At 44.5% G+C, this 24,134-nt stretch overlaps 1 protein-coding gene across 3 annotated transcripts; it reads right to left on the reverse strand.

Moving 5' to 3' along the window:
- Positions 1 to 1,029: 1,029 nt before the first annotated feature.
- Positions 1,030 to 23,845, reverse strand: brd2b (bromodomain containing 2b). 3 transcript variants are annotated; one of them, XM_030369508.1, is made up of 13 exons: positions 23,707 to 23,827; positions 20,235 to 20,289; positions 19,782 to 20,076; positions 18,802 to 18,939; positions 11,944 to 12,088; positions 10,989 to 11,149; positions 9,480 to 9,992; positions 9,052 to 9,180; positions 8,104 to 8,346; positions 6,198 to 6,454; positions 4,840 to 5,150; positions 2,869 to 2,994; positions 1,030 to 2,714 (listed from the first exon to the last, which is right to left on the reverse strand). In XM_030369508.1, exons 3-13 carry the CDS (start codon positions 20,046 to 20,048, stop codon positions 2,584 to 2,586), a joined length of 2,421 nt encoding a protein of 806 aa, XP_030225368.1. In that variant the 5' UTR covers positions 20,049 to 20,076; positions 20,235 to 20,289; positions 23,707 to 23,827; the 3' UTR covers positions 1,030 to 2,583. The 3 variants fall into 3 exon arrangements, with proteins under 3 accessions (XP_030225368.1, XP_030225366.1, XP_030225367.1); XM_030369506.1 differs by lacking the exon at positions 20,235 to 20,289 and having other exon boundaries at positions 23,707 to 23,845; XM_030369507.1 differs by lacking the exon at positions 23,707 to 23,827 and having other exon boundaries at positions 20,235 to 23,680.
- Positions 23,846 to 24,134: the final 289 nt, after the last annotated feature.

Consider the following 24,134-nt stretch of genomic DNA (forward strand, 5'->3'; position numbering starts at 1 on the left):
GGGACGCCGCTTGAGAGAGGGAGATTCATTTTACGGACCACCATGCATGTGAAGGATCTGGAAATTATTAATAGATCTATTCTAGGAGCATAGCAGAGAAGCCCTCACATCAGGTTTTTCAAGTACTGTAGAGAAGAGTAGTGATGGAAGTGTACTTGAATTTGATTTGAGACGTCTGACCCCTCTCACTCCTAATCCTCCCTGGAAGGGTGATTTTGCTAACCCTGGAAAAAGATTTAGCTTTAGAAAGTTGATTATTTCCAAGGTACTCAATCTCTCATTGTTCTGTACTACAGATAAGACATCTAAAACTCAAAGAACATTTTATAGACCTGATAGTGCTGCTACCTGCTGGACAAAGTAAAAACCACACCCTTATACATGATTTTTTTTTTATTCATCAATGAAGAACATGAACAGGACGGCTAATCCAGAGCTATTTAGATTAGATCTCTCCAAAGCCTCTCGGCTGATCTATCCATCATACATCTTGGTGGACACGCCCACTTATGTGTCACTAGAGGGAACATTTGGAAAAGGTTTGTTAAAGCTAGTCAAAATCACACCCGTTGGTAAAATAGGGGACCTTTATCACATGTTACATGTCTAATGTCTACTAAATAAAAACCTAACCAACTGTCCACACACAAAAGGTCCACTAGTAGCAAAGCCACTAAGGGTTGTTTATTTAAATTATCACAGAAGTGAAACTTATAGTCATACAAATAGTGGTTCCACATTTTCTTTTAGTAAAAAGAAATGTAAAACCACGCAAATAATTGCTTCAAAAGCAATCTCGGAGTATTAAAAATAAACCTCAGATACATTGTTTGATTTGAATAATGTTTCCCCTTCAGGCAGGCACTTGAATAGTTTCCACACACACACACACACACACACACACACACACACACACACACACACACACACACACACACACACACACACACACACACACACACACACACACACACACACACACACACACACACACACACACACACACACAAATCACACCAAACCCAAGGCTTTTCTACAAGAGATTATTTTAATATACAGAGTTCTTGAAGGAAAGTGATGTATCTGAGCGGTGGCCACCTAGTCAACCACCGACTAGAAAACCTTGAGGAGAACAAAAAGGACAGTATGAACACGGAAAAGACACACTTCAAAAACCGCGACACATAGTGCAAGTATATATACACAAGTAAAGTATCTTTTAGGGAACATTCAACGATATATATATCTTTTTTTCTTTACAATGCAGGGTCTATAAGGTGTTTGTGCGTAGTTCCGTCTCCACCCAGTGAAGCTGGCCTGCCTTCCCGACGAGTGGCAAGCTTTTAAAAAACAAAAACATTCCACAAAGAAAGTTTCAACACTTTAAGTGCACTAATGTCGAGTATTATTTATAAAGTACTTTACACAAAAATCAGGTCATATAAATATATATATGTATAAGTTAAACTGTCTACAGTACTTTCTGATAGATTCAGCACTATATATACTTTCAAGTGACAAAACAGAAGCACACAGTAACATCTTCTGATTAAAGCAAAGGTTCAGAGCAAAAGTACGCCAAAGGAACGTGAGGAAATGGCGAAACAAAGCGATTTGTTAAGGATTGCTTTTTAAGATGGAGGAGAAAAAGTTGTGAATTCAATGTACCGAACTCTGATCAATAATACTGTCTTTATAAATGTTCAGAGTGATCAGATATTGTTTGCTTTTTTTTTTTAAATATCTAAACAACTAAAGTTGCTTACACTACACCCCATAAAACTTCAGTCCTACAGAACCACTGTATCTTTTTTTTTAACACCGAAAGACAAATGGGGGTAGCGTTTAAAATGTTAAGTAAAACCTATACAAGCAGCCTATTTAGTGCCAGACAGAATGTCTACGAATAAGCAGAAAGGACAAAGGAAAATGCAACCAAAAACAAAATCGGTCAAAATATTTTTACCAAAACAAGGCAAGGAACAAATAAATCCCTCCCCACGGCTTCCTTTAATTAGCTGTTTTGCTGCTCCACACCACAGAGAGGATTGATGGACGGATCAAAACTCCAATGAGGGCACTGCCAAGCTGCTTTCAAAACTATCCACCAACAGATGTTGGGGACAGTAAACGTCAGAAGGGGTGGGTTTGGAGAGGAGTACAGCTCCGAACTGAGCGTATTCCCAACATCATCATCCTACTTTGATGCGAGCACAATAAAAGTGTTCTTTATAAAAGAAACATACACTTATACGTCTAATTACACACGCACGCGCACACACACGGGAAAAGGGAGGGAGAACCAAGGCATTTTGTGTTTTCGGGTTTCTACGATTATACATACAGAATTCTTACTTAGTTCCACTCCTGCCTCCAAACGGCCTCCCCTCCCCTCCCCTCCCCAACATCCTGTTGACGACGGCCTCCTTGGCCTGCTCCAGCTAAGGTGTGCCGCAAGGCGGTCGTCTGGGCCCACTACTATGTCAGGGTGCATCGTGTGTCCTGGGCCAGCCCGTGTCCCTGAGCGTTCTTTGGGGCGGGGGGAGTGGTTGTGAGAGTCCTCACTGGGGTGCAGCCACAGCCTCAACCCGAGTCGGAATCACTGGTGTCTGAGGAAGACGAGGAGGAAGAGGACGAGGAGGAGTCTGAACTGGAGCTACTGCCGCTGAGGCGTGACGGCTGGCTGTTGGGCTCCACGTTGCTCGGCTTCTCCGCTGAAACCAAAGGGAAATATAAGTCTAGGGTTGAAAGATCTATAATATATCAAGAGCTATTTACAGAGAATTGGTCCATGAACAGTTATCAAGTGCAAACACCCACTGACAACGGTAATTGTTAGGGAAAGGGAAAGGGAAAAGCATGCGTTACCCTTGGGTTTGGCAGGCTTCTTGCCAGAGTTGAGCTGTCCACTAACATCCTGAAGTCTCCTCTCCAGCTCCTGCCTCTTCTCCAGAGTCAGCTCCTCTTTGGATTTGCCACTGCTCGCCTTCTTAGCTATTCAAAATAAATAGTGGAACCAACAGAATTATGATGAGATCACAATGGATGCACATCAAATGCCCCTGAAATTATATCAGAGGAATGCTTTTCTTTCAGTCAAGATTGAAAACATAATTTCAAGCTTATCCATGCAGAGCAGTAATTGTCTTCATCCAAGTAAAATAAGTATAAAACGTTTTAAAATTCACACGGGTTGACATCACTTTTCTCTGCCCTTATAGCCAAATAAGGCACTTGACATTTAAAATCAGTCTTGCAGGCATATTCACAGTCAAGCAGCAGTGGATACCATGCGAGGCGAGGCAGTTAGGTTTCTATGGTAGCTATGCTAAGTCTGACTCACTGCATGGCTTGCATGTTAGCATTAATAACCTGGCCCATTTACTGTAGATCCTGCATATAAGCATGGCTAGCTTACTGTAGAGCTTGCATGAATGTAGTTAGCCTGTGGCTAGTCTCTTACAGAGACAGTATTTCCATACAGAATGAGAATGAGACCGTGTTGATTAACAGAGTCGAGCACCGCCTTCTTGTCAAGAAGTCTTGATTGACATGCAAGCAGGACCAATCATGTGTAGACGTTAGGGGGAGGCACATGATGACGTAATGAAAATGAACGTAAGACACGGACACTAGCCTGAGGCTAGCTCACCGAAGGGCTTGCATGATAAGTTATAACCTGGTTAGCCTGAGTCTAATCTCGGACCCACTAGCGCTACTCTTGGTGTGTTCCGTCATTTACAGTCTCGGAGCATATATAGCGTTCCTGTTCGCCTTTGTGATTGTGTCATGAAATTGGCTAGTCGTTGTTTATTGTTAGCTACATTAACCTCTTTAGCAAACCAGCCCGAAAACAAACAACACAACTTTACATTGTATTGCAAGCACAGCACTGTATAAATTGGTGACCTAAAAAAAGTAGCAATGTAATCAAGTGATTACAAGTGAGCATTTAAAATTAACATTACAATGAAAAATCGTGGTACAAATAATTAAAAAAAAAATCTCTTCACGGGCACAGAAATTTTGCTGAGAACGTCATCACTGCTCTCGGTCTACTCTCAGATTTCCGAAAGATGAAGACAAAAAGAGGGCGTGCCTTCGAGAAATGCCGCAAGAAAGCTGGGCGATCTTCGACTTTCGACTCGGAAGTCTGGCATCCGAGGAATGAGGAACACACCATAGCTGAATTTGACATTCTAAATCTGTTACAGTAGAACCTACTCAGTTAAAGCAGAAAGACGACACCGACTGGATTGGGAACCAAAAACTGAAAAGGCCATTTTGAGGGAACTCGAGAGTTGTAGTAATGTAAAATCCTAATAAAACATAAATAGACCATATCCTAGGCTAATCCAAAGTTTGCTTTGCCATGTCTTGCATGAGAAACACTGGCAGTTTCAAAACACCCTAATGTCACCCCATTATGACAAATAATTTCATAATTAACTACTCAAATACCAAAACACCATTAACATTCCTATGCTTGCGATCTGACGTCACGATGTACAAGCCCTATTCTAGATTTCCAATAAACAATAACATCGCCAGGGAATGAGGGTTGGGTGGAGCTTAGTGAACTGCAGGCCACAAAGTTAAGGTAAAGTGAAGAAACATTTACAAAAAATAGTGAACATTTTATTTAATATAATAACAAATTATATTTTATAGCAATCTGCAGATACCTCTGATAATTTAGGGCATGTACGACAACATGGTTAGCATGTTCAGGTTGTTAACCTGGGGCTAGCTTATTGCAGGGCTCGCGTGTTAGCGTGCTTAACGCAGGGCTTGCGCATGAGCGTGCTTAATGCAGGGCTTGCGTGTTAGTGTGCTTACTGTAGGGCTTGCGCGGCTTCTTCCTCAGACACGTCATGACGTAGCGCTCCAGCTCCTTCAGTGTGGACGGCTTGAGCGTCTCGAAGTCGATCTCGATCTCCTCGGGGTTGGTGTCCCTCAGGGACGGCTCCCGGGCCTGGATGATGTGCACCACACGGCCCAGCTTCTCCCCCGGCAGCTTGTTGATGTCCAGGCTCAGCTGGCGCTTCTCGTCGTACGACATGGGCACGATCTCCTCCTCCTCCTCCGAGTCGTAGTGGGGGAGCATGGAGGAGGGTGGCGGCGGGGCAAAGAAGGCCTTCTTAGAGGTCCTGGGGAGGAGGAGTGAGGGGAAACATCTCAGCTCCTGCATGAACACTCTGTTGTTATGCAAGTTCATTGTCTTTGAAGCACCATTATATTACTGTGTGCATTGTAAGTAGGGCTGGCCCGAATTATTCGAATATTCGAATCCTCGTTCGGAAAATTAGTATTTAAAGCTTAAATCAGTATTCAGAGCTTTGTTGTTGTTTTTTCACGCACGTGACGTTACCAGAGCGAGGGAGGCTCGCTCTGCCCGCCCTTCCCCAGACTATAAGCGACACCAAGCAGAGAAGCAAGGGAGGTGGAGGAAGAATAGATATCTTGTTTCCCTTTACTTTATAACACAACATTAGCGGGATCTTGGGAGGAAAAGTAATGCTTAGCGAAATGCTAACCTTAGCTTAGCTGTTTGTTTACGTTCGCTGTACAGCACCGCGCCCATCAACTGTGACTGGCTTGCTGCAGAGCGTGAGCATCTTGGGAATACCCGGTCAATATAATGGATATAATATCGACACATAAGACAATCAATATTCGGTATTTGTTATGGATTTAATGTACAAATTCCCTGAAAAGATCCACGTTCCAGGATGAATTGAAAAGCTCCCGTAAGGGCTGAGATGGCAGAGAACAGCTGATTTGGAACGGAGCAACAGCTGTTCGCTTCCACGGGGAAAAACTAAGGTACTCCAACTTACTTAGGCCTACTAATTAACGTTCAAAAGCTATTAAATCTTCAACAAAATATGCAGATACTGTCAAAATCGGTTCAAGGGAATATATAGGGATTATTAATGTTATTTTTGATGGTGTATGTGTGTGTTTTTCTGGAACGAGTATTCGCTCTGAAAAACCATTCACAGACAACACATGCCTCGCTAATTCCACTGTACAAAATATGGGATGCTGCATATTTGATAATGAAATACTTTTGACTTTCAATGCAGCCGTGTAATACTGGATCTGGGATTAGTTGGATTACTTTAAGGGAGTTCCCGGATGCCCATAAGTGAATAATCAGATTCCATTGCGAGTAATCAGATTACTTTACTTACTTGCTGTTCTTGTTGCTCTTCTTGCCCGGGCCCCTCTTCCCCACCGTGGCGGCCCCTCCTTTGGTGGACTTGCTTTTGGGGGCCTTTCCCGGCATCTTCCACTCCTCCGCCTCCGCCTTCACCTTCACTGCTCGACTCCTCTTCTCCGGCTTCTTCCTCTTCTTCTTCTCCTTCTTCTCTTTCTTCTCCTTCTTTTTCTTGGGCTTCACCATGGGCCCCTGGGAGAGTGCGGCCAGCTGCTCGTGGACCGCACGCAGCTACCATGACAACACAAGTAAATAGTCAACAACACTTCCAGAGGGATAAAAAGTGAAAGTTGGAGATTTGTGCCAAAACGTTACTAAAAGGTGTTGCACTGCCAGCTGCTGAATGTGGGAGTTTCTTCAATGGACACGCGCACAATCCCACTCTGGGCGCACCGGCACTAGTGTTTGAACGTGCAAGTCTATTCTTTTAGATCACATCTTTTGACAATGTTTGGGTAAAAGTTTCCACCGCATGAACTAGCAACCTTCGCAGAACTTGCGTAGAAAGTGCGTTTCCACAGCAAGAACCAGGATCCAAATTAAGTTCTGGGGAAATTATTTTAACCCCCTGCGGGGCTGAGCGTTTCTGATTAGTGGAAGACTCTCAGGAGTTTATTTCAGACATTTCAACATCTGCAGCCGCAAACCTACAGTTTTTGTTCACACACACACAATCTTCTTATTGCATTCAAAGTGGTTAGGCACATTCATACAATAATCGCTTTGTTTCATATGTTGATCATTCATCTCGACAGCAGCAAACGCAACAAGACAATGTTTACTTGCCCTTCGGTATGTGGATATAGGTTGCGTTTGATAACATCAGGGTGTGCAGTTGTATCGCAACAGTTTAGTTTTGGATACCAACTTCCTCCGAGAGAGTGATAGCCTATTTTGAGTTATCTAATGACAAGGAAACAGCGACTTTGTTGGTCAGATTTTCCTCCAAGTACATCTCTCTGTTTCATGTCCTTTATTCGTTTTGTGCCTGATGCCAAAGGACCATAATTTGCAATTGAAATGTATTCCTGGGAATAAAAGTTCTGGGGTAATTTTGGTTCTAGTTAGTGAACCAAGAGGAGTAGTTGACACGGAAGCAGTTGAATGTTGATTAATAAAGATGGGCATTATTGGCGCAAAGTATTCAAAACGAACTAATCATAATCATTTATGGCTGCACTATCATACACATCTATATTTATTAAGTATGCTTTTTAACCATTTACCATGACGCCTTGTTCACACTACATGCGTCCGTTGACGGATTACCGAGGGCGTGTCTGACGTATAGGGGACTAGTCTTTGTAGACACATACTGCAGCCAATCAAATCGCTTCCCGCTACAAAGCCGATGTATGGATATAAATACAAAAGATGACACAAACCACAGGTGACAAAAAACAATCCTATCATTCCACATTTCATCAAACAAAATATAACAACCCGATTTTTCCTGCTTGTTATTTAAAAATGGATCAAATAGATGCGTGGACTGTATTTGCATAACAGTGATCTGATTGGCCAACGGATCCGCCGCTGCCTGAAAAGTTGAAAATTTCTTAACTTTTTGACACAGGCAACGGAGCCGAATGGACGGACGGACCCAGAATGCATTTTGCGAGCACCCCATGCAAAGTCAATCAGATCCGTCGACAGACGGAGGTAGTGAACAAGCCATCAAAAGAGTCACTCAGTCATATCTGAGACTGACATCTAGTGACCCAACATGGTATTAAAATAGTAAGAAAATATCTCAATATAAAAATTAGATGTGAATAAAATTTAGCTGCCATATTAACATCTTAATTATAATGTCACTTCATGATTGTTAACATGTTAACACAATGTGTCTGGTTGTCGTCTTGGTTAAACCTCCTTACCTGGGTGCACACCTGGTCCTGGAGCTCAGCTAATCGGTGTGCTCGCTCCTCCTCGCTGTCGGAGCTGCTCTCGCTGTCCTCGCTCTCGGTGCTGGGCTCGCTCTCGGACGAAGAGGAGGAGGAGGACGAGGTGGAGGAGGAAGAGGACGACGACGACGACGAAGGGTGGCCACTCATAGACATGGCGGGGCGGTCCGTGTGGGGCTCGTCCGGCATTTTGGCGAAGCGGAACTCAAACACGTCCTGGAGCGGTAGCAAAAGTAATAAAGTAAGAAGATGGGAGGGGAAAAAAAACTGACATTCAATGAAGTACATTCAAACCCTTGAATCCACGGCAATACAACAAAACATCTTGCAAATAGGGATGCATCAAATTCATACAGGCCCAGAGACCATAATTCAAATTCAAATATATATATTGATATCACATTATTGAAGTTACGTGGTTGTTAAGTAGACATTCATACAGGGGGGTTGGTCACAAGGATTTCCTTGGCCAGGATGAGCTTAAGTCATCCTGCTTGTTTGATGATTAGGATACTTCATCAATTTAGGAAAATTTCAACCATCCTACAGTTTCTCAAGCACCCACTATTCTGTTTAACCAAAAAAAGACCAGTCACCTAACCCAGGCTAAATGATGAGGTCTAGGTGGTACACAGGCTCTTTGAAATGAAACCATAATAACCAAAACATATCACAGATGGATGCATCCACTACACAGCGCCCAAATAGTGGGTCATGAAAGTGTCAGAAAGTAAATTAATACATCTCAACGACAGCTAATCTACCCTTGGATAGCCTCAGGAATGTATGCCCCCCCCCTGCGTGTCGTTTTTACTTCCTCAAAGTTCAAAACAATTTAATCTTCTAAAGCCTTCTGATGCTTCAACAACAACCTCGTGAGCCTAGGAGTGGATGAGGGGTTTGACTGATACGGGGACCGACCTGCAGCTTGCGGGCCATCCCCACAACGTCGTGGTCGGGGGGGTTGTACTTGTAGCAGTTGGAGAACATGAGTCGGATGTCAGCAGCAAACTGCTGGGCGTCCCTGTACTCCCTGCAGTCCATCTTCCTCTGAGGAAGAAGAGACAAACAAGCACAGCACACACTCACAACCATGTACTTCTAACAGGAAGTCCCGGAGGACCGCCCAGGGATGGGATGGGTCAGGAATGTTCCAATTGTGTTGTGTGTTGAACCCCCATCTGAGAATAAACAACTCTTTAAAAATACTTTCAACGGAAATAATTTAATACGAGTCTCGCAATACATCCTCGTCAACATTTCAATAGCACACATAAAAACAAAAGTGTAAAACATTTATAAGAAAGAATAATCAACGACTAAACAAGAAAGCCAAAGAGGTGGGCTACCTTGACTGTGCTGAGGTCCATGGGGTACTTGATGATGTCGTGGTAGTCGTGGAGACCGAGGGCGGTGGCGTCCACGGGCTTGTAGAAGGGCCAGGCGTAGCCGGCGTGCTTCTTGGAAAGCATGTCCTTCAGCAGCCCGCTACAGTGCCGCAGCTGGGGGCTCAGCTTGCCGCGGCGCGCCGGCTGCAGCTGGATGGAGTCCGGCAGGTCCTTCTTGGGGGGCTTAATGGGCCGGCCGCTGCCCACCCGGCGGGCCGCCGCCGCCGCGCTCACCATCATGGGCTGGAGCAGGACGGGCCCGCCGCCGGGGCCCCGCACCATGCCCAGGACGGGCCCGCCGGCGTCCATGCTCATGCCCCCCAGGGAGGAGAGGGTGAGCGGGGAGGAGTCGTGGATCTGGCCCCCGTGCCCGCCCTTCCCCAGGCCAACCATGCGGGCACCGGCCGACAGCCCGACGGGCAGCCCCATGGTGGAGGGGGTGGTGGTGTCCGCCTTCCGCTTCACGCCCTTCTTCTGCAACGCACACAGAGAGGAGGCTGTGGTGGATACGGTGACAAGAGGCGGTCCTTATAGTTACGCACGCACAGATGGAGAGGAGAGCGTCATGGCGGTCAAGGAGAGGGTTGTCATGGTAACTGATCTTGGGCCGCAGAGGGCTGTTGGGGTTACAAACGTGGAGACAGGGTGACAGTGTTGTGGTAAAGAATGCACTGACAGCGACTGTTGTTATGGTAACATGTACGGCAGGGAAAGGTTATCATAGTGACACATTAAAGTGTAGTGTATACCACAGCAACCCATTCGGGAGCCTTTTCAATTATTGGAATGTTTCCCTCGTCTGAGCTCTGTCTTGTGCATTTGGATCGACCGTCCAGACGGATCTAGCGTTTTCGAGGCCGATTTTTTTATTTAAACCAGGTCCTAGGGTGAAAAGAGAAAAACTGCCCTATGCATTTTTCGTGTTAGGTTTTGTGTGGATGCCAGGTACGCGAACGATGACGTCAACACCCCCTACTAGGTGGCACCGTTAGATTTCTGTCTAATTTGTTTTGGTTGTATTATTTTTGTAGCTTTAAATACAGCCCCATGGTAAATGTAATCACTAAGCGTACATTAAAAAGGGTTTTCTGCTCAAACTAAAAGGTTGAACAACTGCTTCAGGTTTGTATACAGCGCGCAGGCCTGATACGCATACTCTGCCTCGTCTTCCTCTTTTATGTAGGAGAACCACCGCCACATAGAGGCCTTGAATAACTACTACAGCGTTTCTACAGCTAGTTGCATTTTTGCAATGATTCCGTCTTAACGGAGATATTCCTAAAACGCTGCCGAGGAGGGGAAAAGATTGTTTCCGCCCGTGTGGACGGGGACTGAATTGGTCTGTGGAAAACCATGGTGGGAATAATGTCTACTAATACACACACACAAAGCGAAGGCTGCATTGAAAAGGTGAGTGCAGGTTTTCAGTAGAGCCCGCCAGGCCCGGGTTCCGGTGGTGTGGTGTCTTACCTTGGTGGTGGGCTGCGTGGGGGGCATGCCCATGATGGTGGGAGGGGGCAGGCTCTTGGTGAGCACGGGGTGGGGGGAGCTGGCTTGCAGGGACTCTGTGTCCGAGGAGGAGGGGGAGTAGAGGGACTGGGACACAGCCGGGACCTGGTGTGCTCTGGATGCTATGGGGGGGGGGGGGGGGGGGGGGGGGGGGGGGGAACACATGAACACAGTACTTTAGAAAGACCCGTCGACACACTTTCATCCAACTCCGCTTACAAGTGAGGAGCACACAGTGAACACTGGAGTAGCTACCAAGTCTTGCACAACTGTCCTGCTGTCATTTTAAAGGCATGGCCTTCAAAAGGGGCTGAGTACCTCAAGGAAGGAACACATGTTTTGAAACATGACAGGTAGCCCATTGCCTAGGATTAGCAGTTAGTACATTAACCAATTTAAGTGATTTTAGAATCCTGTCTTTAAAGTAGAAGGTCGGGCATCTTGCATGCTTACATGCCTACAGATAAACTGCAAACATTGGGGATCAATCATCTATTCCTGGGACTGTTCTCAATTGAGCCCAACTAGCTCCAAAACACACAGGAAGCGCAAATACAAGGAACCTGACTTCAGGGTCGGCACACAGCCGTAGACAAGTTTGGGATCCGTTTGGGAACAATCGTGGTTAATTAAATGCAAAACATGAGTCAAGAACACTCGAGATGGCGCTATACTATCTCGCCATACTCGTATCGAAGACACAAAATTTCTGCGACACTTTGGTCAGAATAAAGTAATTTGCTGTAAAACGCAAATTTAAGGGCCGCTATTTGACCAACTATTCGATTTACATCCATTATATGTAACCTGGGTGGAGACTCGCACGCGTGATGTCAACATTGGATTGATTATAAAAGCGCTTTTTTTTTGGATTATCACATGGGCCGTCTCCTGACAAAGTGTGCCACGGACTCACCACTGGACTTGCGACCTTTGCCCCGGCCCGCCTTGGTGCGCTGGGTTGGGGGTGCCAGCTCGATCTCCTCCTGGGGCATCTGGGCCACCTTCTGGAGGAAGATCTTCTCCAAGGACTGGGCCATCAGAACAATGTCATCCGTGGGCTAAAACCCAGAGCGCAACGGCACGTTAGCATGTAGCTACTCCACAGTTCAGTTCCAAGCACAGGGGCACATTAGCACGTAGTCTCTCCATACTAAAGCTTGCAGCACAGCCTGTAAGTAGGTAGCTCCTCCACACTTTAGCTGCAAGCACAGTCTTTTAGTATGTAGCTCCTCCACACTATAGCTCAAAGCACAGAAGACATTAACATGTAGCTCCTCCACAATAGATCACCCAGAATAGCATCAAGTTAGCATGTAGCTCCTCCAAACGACTGCTCCCAGAACATGAAATTAGCATGTAGCTCCCCCACACCACAGCTCCCAGAACATAAAGTTAGCATGTAGCTCCTCCACCCCACATCTCCCAGAACATGAAGTGGGCACGTAGCTCCTCCACACCACACCTCCCAGAACATCAAGTTAGCATGCAGCTCCTCCACACCACAGCTCCCAGAACATCAAGTTAGCATGTAGCTCCTCCACCACAGCTCCCATCAGAGCAACACCTTAGCAGGAATCTCATCCACACAACAGCTCCCAGCCAATCATTCCGTTAGCATGTAGCTCCTACACACCGCAACCCACAACCACCAGCAATGAGCTCCTATCCACTAGCTATTGATGTTGTCATGGGAGACTGGGCCATCAGAAGACTTTAATCTGTGATTCAATAACTCTAATTAGAGCATAGCGTGTAGGCATGCAGCCCTTTCACCCCGCAGCACATATCTCTAGAGATTTGACGTTGTAATACTAAGAGCCCATTAAGTAGCTTCAAAGTCGTAATTCCCCGCTTAAAGACGGCATGATAAAAAAAAAATAATGGACATATTCTGAATAATAACCAGTAAGAGTCGTGTACAGTGCACAGCGACACTAGCAATTTTATGTTCCAATTACCCTCACATCTTCTGTGGGCTACGATACTTGATTAGGAACATCAACCACTCGGGGAGTTGCACATTTCTGAAAACGAACGTTTAGGGTTGTTTTAAGGACAGGTTTGTGAATGCCCAAAGCCTCCCATTCTGAAGCAGGCAGGGGCGAATCGAAATGAGCCAAACACCTGAGACAGGACCAATAGTCAACATTTCGGTGTGTCAACCACTATATTTCATCCTAGACAAACCAGAAAGGGGGATCAATGTGCTAAATACCGGAATCGTCCTTTAAACATGCGCTGATCACGTGAATGCACAACTTATTTTTTTCTTTTCTTTATCAGCCGATCCATGGATCCCTTGCTTCCCGAACCGTGAGGGTTGATCCGTACGGATCACAGGTTATCCGTGAACCGTTGCACCACTACAAACGAGCGAGTCAGTTTTGCCGCCCCCACCTATGTAGGAAGGGAGCACATTTGAATATTCCCTCCCACTTCCCAACTAGGGTTGTTAACTGATGACCGATGGTGGACCGTCTCAACGTTAACCGAAAAAAAAGAAAAAAAAAAAAATGATCAGATGAGGTGACTTATTGGAAGTTGGACGGACACCGCGTCTCTAGCCCACTGTTCAATCTCTCCTCAAGTCTTAATTATTCTCGCATGCCAGCGGCGGGGAATATCATCTCTAAATTATTATGGACAGTAGACTAAACGCTATAAGACTACAGTCAGCCATCTCATTCCAAGATCTTTTTGTGTGAAGTGAAAAAAAATATCCCCAACCTCAATTTTTCCATCTCCTCCATACTAAACAAGCGGTGTCTCTTCGGAGCTGTCATTTTCTTAAATGCATTGCATGCTGCAATGCAAATGAGCTCCTAACGCTGCCCTCTTCCGATTGGCCCCTGTTGAATCCTGTGCAGGGTCTTAACCAGGTCCGCGCCATCTCAGACTAGGGCTGGGCGATATGGACAAAATCTTATATCACGACATGAGTAATTTTATATCACGATATGGATATATATCACGATATGGTATTTTTGAAGTAAATTAAAATAATAAATGGCTTAAAATAACCATACTTCACATTTGATCAGTTTTTTCTTTTATTTTGAACTTGAATTTCCATGCTTACAAAGGAGTAAGTAGCGAACAATCTGTCATTAACTGCAGTGTCATATAGTGCAAACATCTTGTAAACATTGAACTGTTTTTTCAATACAAATAACTTTTTTTTTTTTAAAGGTGTGCTTCACACCTGCCTAGCTGTCAGTCAGTGCAGTGTAATATAAAATAAAAATCACAGCATCACACAAATATTTTAAGTACTAATTATACACTTATAAAATAAAGTTATGTGCTGTGCAAATAGCTGGTGGTAAAAATAGAAATGTTTCTTCAATACAAATGAGATTTTTTTTCAAGTTAACAGGTGAGTCTCACACCTGCCTTGCTTCAGTCAGTGCAGTGCAATATAAAAAAAAGAAAAGAAAAATCTTTTTCTTTTTTTCTCTCTCTCGGTATAAACGATATGGCCAAATCTTTCCCGGTAGACACTTTCATATCGTCCACGGTATGATATCGTCATATCGCCCAGCCATATCTCAGACCATTGTGGGCGTTCAAACCCGCTCTCTACAGTACACACGGTCAACTTGCAGTAAGCATGCCTCGTGTTTCAATTCAAACACAGGTCATGCCGCGGTTAGAGCCACTGCCTCTCACTCGGAGGGTGTGTGTGTGTGTGAGTCGGAGGCCAAACGGGAGAGAGATAAGCAGAGTCACGAAATAGCAGGAGGCTGGCGCGGCTCGAAAAGGCTGTTATTTCAAATTGCACATTTTAATCTGATCGGTTAACCGGTTACCAGTTAATGAGGCTCGGTGGCCGGTCAAGAATATTTTACATTCTCGCCATCCCTATTCCCCACCCCCCTCCAATCTGAGCTAGGGCTTTGACTTCGAACTTCGTGATTCGAATATAATTCGAATATCAAAAAAATAATAATAATTTGAACGAATATTAGGCAGCCCTTAATATTCGAACCTGTTATGGGCAGGCCAAGAGGGAGAGACGTTGGAGAACCCATGCAGTCTATTCATAATATTGTAATGACCACGGAAGAGGCAGTGAATGAAGTATTGATTAGACAGCGATTTATTAGAAACATAATAAACAGTTGGAACGCGCAAGACCGGTAACCATAGCAACGCCTGTAAACAAACCTCGCAAAGCCCAATCCAGGGCTGAATCCGAATACTCATACTTATAGTATGCATTTCGTAGTACGCCACAAATATAGCGCGTCCGAATGCTCAGTGTGCATTGTGTAGCACGGAAAACGTTTCCGAATGCGTACTACCGCCACAGTATACAACGGTAGGTCACTACGTTACCAGACTACGAGTCTGGCAACGAACGAAGAAGAGATGGTTGACCCGACACTATCAACAGCGGCTTAGAAAGACGTCATAGAAAGCGGCGAAAAAAAGAGACATTAAAAAGAGTAAAAAAGTAAAGTAAGTAATTAAGTAAAAAGAGACATTTTTAATTTAATAGCAACGATGACAAGATGGAAAACAGGTAACTTATCAAGGTAATTTTGCCGGCATCTGAGGGGAGACACATCATCTCCAAACATCCGGTGGAGTTACGGCGGTGTTCGGAAGAGTTCAGAGGCGTTCTACGCATAGCTGTAGACCGTTCTAGGCGTTCTATGCATAGCTGTAGACCATACTACACTGTCAAGTGTAGTACGGTCAAGTAGTAGACACTGAACATAAATAGTATGTACTAAGTATTCGGATTCAGCCCAGGTATTACTGAAGGCATTTAATGGTCAAAATATTATTAATAAATATTAGAATATATTCGAATACTAATATTAATAAACAAACGAACTTCGAATATGATTTTTGGCCAAAAGTCAAAGCCCTAATCTGAGCATAGCTAAGATTTTGTGGACCAGCGGACGAGCAGCTCCGACGGGGGGAGCTCGGCAGCTCAGCTCCTGGAGTGCAATCCCTTTCTCCACCAGAGAAGTCCGGAGAAGGAGACATGGAAGAGAAAGGGATTGTACTCCCGGAGCTGAGCACAATCCGCCGAAGCTTCTGCCGCCGAAGCTTCGGAAGCTCCGGCAGCTCCGGCAGCTCCGGCTGGTGTACTCCAGGAACTGACCTGCCGCCGAAGCTTCGCGGCAGTCTGGCAGCTCTGGACTGCCGCCGAGCTCCCCCCGCCGGACTGCCGCCCCGCCGGAGCTGCCGCCGAAGCTTCGGCAGCAGTTCAGCTCCCGGAGTACACCCGCCGGAGCTGCCGGACTGCCGGCGAAGCTTCGGCGTCAGCTCCGGCGGGGGGGAGCTCGGCGGCAGACTGGCAGCTCAGTTCCCGGAGTACAATCCCCTTCTCCTCCATGTCGCGGTTCAATATGGACTTCAGAGAGTCAAGGCCAAAGTTCCTTTTCTTCTAGGTCTCCCCAATTCTTCTCTACCATGGCTGATATAACCCCCACTACGAGTCTTTACTTGTTATGGAAGTACCCGAGACTTCAGAAGCAGTCTTTAGATTCATAATATCATCCGAGGCGCACATAGCTTTTGGCCGTGATATTAGATATAATATTAAATAAATAACTATATATTAGGGATGGGCGTGAGGAATCGATAACTCAAGTACTCCTCGTTACAAATGAACTCGGTTGGTGGACAGGCAAACTCGAGTTTGCATATACACACAAACAAAGTTTTCTGAAGCAAATGTATCAATTTTCTGTCGGCGCCACTAACGCATGACGTTGGCACAAAGAAAATTAAATGCATCCATTTCCATGGCGCGTTCCGTGCCGTGTGCAGGCACGCCAGAATTCAAAAAGTTGAGATGGCGGTTAAAGCAAAGCGCAGCGAAGAATTGAAATAGGCTACTTTAAAGAAATAGGAGATCATAAGGTGAAATGTAAAATATGCCAAGCGAAATCGAGCTACCAGAAAGTACTATGCGGCAACGTATGCTCCTTAAACACAACGGTGAGTTCGGGAAAGCAGACCCGCAGCAACGGTGAAAGTGAAAGTGTGTCGGCTATTTTCACCGCCGCAAGAAGCAGCTGTAATCCCGGGCGTGTAGAGAAGATCACAACGCTGAGTATTTCCATAGTCCATTTGCTGCCGTTTTATTTGCAGCTTTAAGGCGAGACACGGCAGGTGAATACGATTTTTTTTTTAACTTACAGATATCTTTATGAAACTTTACCGGTTGATTAGCCACATGATTAGAAGAAGAAAATGCATTGAAAGTTTTCTGTAATTGTATGTTAAGATATGCTAATTAGGCTATATCTAATAAAATATGCGCAAATATGCATACATTTGAAACGAAGAATCGGACCATTGGAAAAAGCCAGGCTCAAAATTATTTTTTCATGTTGTTGCTATATTAAATAGAGAAATATTTACAAAGGGGATTATGGATATCTCCTTTCGTTATCCAGTTAATCAGAAAATACTGCCAATGCCTTAAAAAAATGTATTGCCGCCCTATTTTTATGCATAAAATGTCATGTAAATCAGGCCAAGAATGATATATCAACAAATCCCACTGTAAAAATCTTCATATAATAGCTGAGAATAAGATTCTAAAGTTTGGTGCATGTAGGTGCTACAGAAGTGGAGATTCCTTGCTTGGCGTGTGAGGAAAAACTCATTTTGAGAAAACGGCTTTTAAAGATTCTTATGGCAAAAGCCAACCAAGCTTGAGAGCATACCACGTGATACATTTGAACCAATCGTCCGGTCGGAAATCGAGTCCAGCCAATCAGATATCAGTTTTATGTTGTGCAGCAGATCGAGTGCTTTCCAATGATACCACGGAACACATATGACAGAGACCGGCTGTATTTGAAACGGTGCGTAATAAAGCAAACGTTTGGTGAATCTTCTGTAAAATTCAGAGGCGCAAGTTGACAAACTATAATAAAACAAACACCTAAATGTTTCGTTTTGACATTTTTTTTTCTTTTGTGCGAAACATTACATGTTAATGGTGCAAAATAGCCCAAAATATCAAAATTGACCAGTGATTGAAAAATCGATGATTTTGCCTGCCGTGTCTCGCCTTAAATTATTTGCAATGGTTAGGCTACTTGTTTCGTTTTTTTTAAACTGTTACAGGCCTTGGTTCGACGTGATTTAAATTGTGAGACGCATATTTATTTGTGTAAGGAAAATGTGTTTTGAACGTTTGCAAAAATAAATAATGAATACTCTGATAACTCTGACTGTTTTGATGGAGAATAAGCATTACATGTTTGGTTGGTAATATTGCCGTTCATCATCAGGCCTATTCCTGCTGCAGATGCGTTGCATTCTAAAAATAGATTTGATTTAACGAGTACTCGATTGAGCCTCGAGGAATTCCTACGATCACTCGAGTTTGGAATTTACTACTCGTGCCCATCCCTACTATATATTATATTATATTATATTATAAAGATATAGCGCTCCAGGAGTCCGCACACGGGAACAATCACTCTGACAGCGCATTGGTCAATAGGCAGCAGCTCATTTGCATTAAAGCTACAGACACCAGAAAAAGCGCATTCTGAAGGGACTGAAACAGCGGGGAATAGCGTAGAATAGGCACGATTTTATTTCCTAAAAGCTTCTTCCAGCAAACAGCTTCAAAAACATGTTTCTTGGAACTCATACAGTACTATGTTTACTTGATGGGAAAACACCATAATATGTTTCCTTTAATGTATTTTTGGAGTCAGAGAACAGGATATAAATCTACAGACGCTACCATTGCCAACTGCAAGACGCAAAAGGTGTGTCTTCGTACCTTGTTGTAGATGTAACAGTTGGTGAACATGGTGTTGAAGTCCTGGATACACTCGCTGGCGCTGCAGTAGAAGTTGTTCTCCAGGCGCTTCTTGATCGACCCCATGTCCATCGGTTGCTTGATGATCTTGTGGTAGTCCTGGGAGAGAGAGAGAGAGATGTGGAGAGAGAGAGAGAAAAAAAAAAGGTAGAGAAATGTAGGGGAAAGGGATGAAATACAGTGAGATATTAGGAGAAGTAGAGGGGGTGAGACAAAGGAATAGACCAAAATAGGTGTAGGTGATGAACAGTGAGGGGGAGGACAGAGAAACAGCAGAAGTGGAAATGGAGAATGCAGGAGAGGAAGGGATATATAGGGGGAGAGTTGAGGGTTCGAGGGAGGAGAGAAAACAGAATATGGAAATGTTATCCAAATGAGACAGTCCTCGGATGAGAAGTGGCCCGGGGTTGGTCATTACCTTGTCCATCACTAACCCAAGGCTCAAAGGCACTGGGGAAAACCCTGAGGCACATAACATTCATTTGCCACAATGGAAACAAGAGGAAACCGTAGGAGAAGATAGACTGTTTAGACCACCATCTTAAAAGGGGTCTCCATTGTCTGCAATGTACATGTAGATATATTTTAGCTAGATGGCCCAACAATGCATCCAAATGACATACACCTACATATTCCATTGCAAAAAGTCCTGTAAGGAAAATGAATCCATAATTTGTTTTGTGTGGCACACAATGGCTAAAGTACAGAACCCAAATACAGCAACGTTGAGCATCAAGCAATTCACCGCCCCAATTCAATCTTCCATATCAATGAAACCAATTATATGTTAATTACATTCCAGACCATCCCAAGGTCCTTAGACCCTTCAGACCTATACAGCTGGTAGTGAACGAATCTTCCTTAAAGATGAGACCCCACCCCCCCTTCCCATTTATTCCTTACAGGTAGTTTAAGGCCATATAAACTGGTGTTTTCCTTACCGGCAGGTTCAGGCGGTATGCATCGACGGGCTCGTGGAAGGGCCAGGCGAAGTGGTGCCTCCACAGGGACTTCATCATGGCCTTCTGGAGGAACTGCAGCTGGTTGGTGACCCGGCTCGGTCGGCCCGGGTCCCGGACAGGGGGATGGGGGAAGCTGGTGGGCCCCTGGGGCTGGGAGTGGCCCAGTGAGGGGCTCTCGAAGTCCTCGTACAGCAGGGAGGGCTTACGGATGCGCTTGCCTGCGCCGGAGCTGCTGTGGGTGTCCATCCCGCCCCCGGACAGCCCTAGCAGTGAGCTGGAGGGGGGGCGGGGGAGAAGGAGAAGGGCACAGGGAAAATGACGGAGAAGTCAATCTCGCAGCATTTGGTTAAAAAGGAAAACAAAAAGGGAATGTCAAGGGTAAGTTAAGTTCAAGTAGGTAGGCATATCATCTCAAATCGATGGCATACGTACTTTTTTCATGTTGTCTGCGATTCTCCTCCAACCTTCGTGTTATGCGCTCGATAGGCTAAGTGTGAACATCTCAGAATGAGCACCTTAGACAGAATTAAGACCCACTTTATATTGAAGCTCTGCAGTAACCAAGTTGGACTTGAACTGGGAGTGGATGTGAAACCCAACGGCTCCCTCCCAACAGCATGTGATACTACTAGGCTGCCTGGGAGAGTTGAGTGCACTGTCGCCGATTAAGTTGAACTAGAGAAAACATGCAGATTTATATTATTATTATTCCCCTGTCATTTATTTTTTGCTGCTATTTTACCCCCAAAGATTTTCCCATTTATTTGAGGATGCAATTGAGGATGCCCTGGCTTAATATCTATATCAACTTATGAGTGATTATCCGACTAGAAGTGTCCTACCTGTGGATGCCCCACTTGGGTTGTAGAATACGAAGATTAACTAGCACTCTTTTTACAATTTAGGGACTACAATTAGCAACAGTAGCATTAAGCAAATCAGATGCGAGTGAGATTTTTTTTTACAAATCAATCAAAGCAGCATTAGAAATCAATATTGGAGAACAACAAAAAATCCAAGTACAGCATGACCACGTTTCTGGAGTCAATCAGAAATGTGAAAGATTTCAAATAACAGGGCCTTGGTTGAGGCTTGGTTTATAAAGGATAGCACATTTCGGCCATGGAAGCACTTCATAATACACACATTGCCTAACATTCAGAGGTCTCACACACACACACACACACACACACACACACACACACACACACACACACACACACACACACACACACACACACACACACACACACACACACACACACACACACACACACACACACACACACACACACACACACACACACACACACGTGTCTTGCACCTGGGAAAGTCATCAAGACCTAGGAGGAACTGAGATCAAACCAGCAACCCTCAGAGGACCGGCTCCACCTTGTGCTGCTGAAAGAATAAAAGTGGAACTCATCCTGATTGGGTGAGCGGAACTCTACCTGGGATGAGTTTTTGACAACAACCACATGATGAATCACCCTCCTCAACCACCGGCAGACTCTCTGTGATTGTACTTTATGCTACAAGTTAGCCCAATTGGCCATCTATCCAATTGCATTTTATCTTTCACTCATGCTTAAAATATTTTGGGGCTTGTTGAAAACAATCTTATCACTGGTCTTCTTAAGGTAAATTCAATTTGTGACATCTTTCCCAAATATAAAGTACTGTGTGCAGTTATATACATCATACATCACAACAATGTCCATATGTAGCCTTGTTTTTCACCCTAATAAACATGGTTCCACAGCAATAATAACAATAGTTCATTTGGATAGCCAGCCTCTGACAAACTGACAAAAATATGTATGGCACTCTGACAGTTAGTTATACAAAAATGTTGACGGATATTCCATTTTATACAGCTATGGTCCGACGAGGTACGAGAAGCCTGAATTTTATATTCTTGAAGCAAGCATTTGTTTTTTGAAGCAAACACATTCGGGATGATTTTTAGTACAAGAAATGATGGTGAAATGCTCTTTTGGTGCATACTGATAATTAAAGCCTGTAATTCTAAATGCAAATCAATTGAAGACAAGAGAATGAGCACGGTATAAATAGTGACATTTAAAGCATGGGACAGACAGACACACGGCCTTCCAAGGGCAGGTTGTCAATACCTGTACTAGGATGATCCAAGAAGAAGTCCTCAGACGAACCGATCTACCTCCTGCGCTGCTGACAGGGTTAAAGTGTAATTCTACCTGGATGAATGAATAACTCTACCTGATTGGATGAGTTTTAGAAAACCAGGCATGATCACACCCCCTCCTTAACCACCGCAAATGCTAGCTCAGGCTGTGTGTGGGGGGGGCTCTGTATGTCTTTTACTGGTGGACTTGCTGTGTAATTATTTCAATTTTGACTACTTTCACTACAGCAAGCGGATGTCAACACACACACACACATCCATCGCAAAGGCAACAGTTTCCATCAATAGGCTGCTGTTTATGGCAGCGCAATGGGAACTTGCTTAGTTAGTAAAAAACAAAATGTGTGCACAAATGTTGCTTTATTACTACACTTAATGCTTGTTTACCTCTCGGAAACATGCAGGTACCAGAGTTATCCGTTTTTAGTCTTCTCTACCACATACATTTACCAGGAAACATCCAGGCATGAAGAACAAATTAACCAGGTGTATATTTATCGAATAGCGTGCAACTAATAGGAAATCGCAATAAGACTACAATAAGAGTTAATGCAGATTGTAGCTATGGCTCAAACTGTAACCATAACCAATCATCAACCGACTTCTTACCGCCTCTGGTAAAGTTCCTCACATTTTAAAGTCCGACTTTATGGAAGACAAAAAAGGTCCCCTAGATCCCATCATTATGGACTTCCAGGCACTCGGGCATCAAGGACTCGAATTGAAATAATGTAAAGCTCCGCTTGAACTCAAAACTGACACATGCACCATAGTCTGACACACAAACGAACACCAAGCGTGCCGTTTTATATTCTCACCAGGATTTAGATAGCCAGGCATTCATGATGGCCGAATACATTAGGTGCAACTAGTTTTTTCAGACGATAATTTCAGAAAAAATCATTGACTCTTGGATTGTTGGATTTTATTCTTGAGAAACTTTTACTTCCCCTATCTATTGGGGGTAAATATCAGCAGTAGGAAAGTTACTTAGTGGGCCCTTGGCGAACAAAAAAGGTGGCGGCGCACACAGCGAACCAGCTGGTGATCGCGTGGTCCGCGGGACGCCCCGCCCCCGGTGTTTGTAAACACTCCAAGCTTGAACGTCCCGATGGACTGACAACCAGCCGGACGGGGGAAACGCAGTGCAACGATGTCCTCATCATCATCAACAACAACAACAGCCCCGTAACACTATAACCTGCCGGTGTAGCCCGGTGCCAACTTGCTTTTGTTCAGCGTTGTGAACCAGGCTGCTGGGTGTCGCCAAGCTACGGCTGGCTCATCAGACGGCCGGTTTTATACCCTGGCTAAGCAAACAAGTCAGCAGATCACCACCGTTGTCACCGTGCAAGACCGTAGAAACACTTATGTGCAGAAAAAGCCGACGGATATAATTCGCGGGTCACTGACGTCTCACTGCTGTACGTTTACACCGACGGACAAATGAATGAATTGAATGCGCCAGCAGCAGACGTCCAGCCATGTTGCACTGGCTTTAAATGTATAGGGCTGGCCTCAAGAAACCTGGACACGTCGGTGTTCATATTAGACAGAAAGGTGCAATGAAGGTGCAGTACTGCATTTCATTTCTTATCATGGTCGGTGACTTTTGGGCGAATACACCACCATCCATGCTAGCTTGGATAGAATGGATAGCTTAACGTTACACTAAAGCTAGTGAGATGACAACATCCAGAACCCCGCTTATATATTTAAATTGCAGGTATATTATACCTGTCGCGGGTTGGGTTGATGGCCGCTTCCATCGGGGTGGATCCGGTTTGTTATTGTTATCCTTATCACCCAGAGTTGAAGCGGTTCTTATACAAACGATGTGTACTGCACTAGTCTGCAGTGAAATGGCGCCCTAACGCTTCCGCTAAGCTCTTTATAAACCAACAACGTGTCAGCACGTAGTATTTCCGGCTACGTCAAAGATACCGGGTGATTTCATTGGCTGTGCGTAAAGACGTAGGCGTATCAAGGCCACACGCCCAAGACTGCTTTGGAACATCTCGTCCTTTTTATTACCAAGTAGACCTTTAAAGTGGTCTGCAATTCTTACTGCAGAATATTGTATAATATACCTAAGTATTAATGTCAACCTTTCTCAAAATGCTCTCCAGAAACAGAAACGCAATATATTGCATTATTGTGGATCG

This window comes from Gadus morhua, chromosome 11 (genome assembly GCF_902167405.1).
Source record: "Gadus morhua chromosome 11, gadMor3.0, whole genome shotgun sequence".
NCBI classification, from domain to species: Eukaryota; Metazoa; Chordata; class Actinopteri; order Gadiformes; family Gadidae; genus Gadus; species Gadus morhua.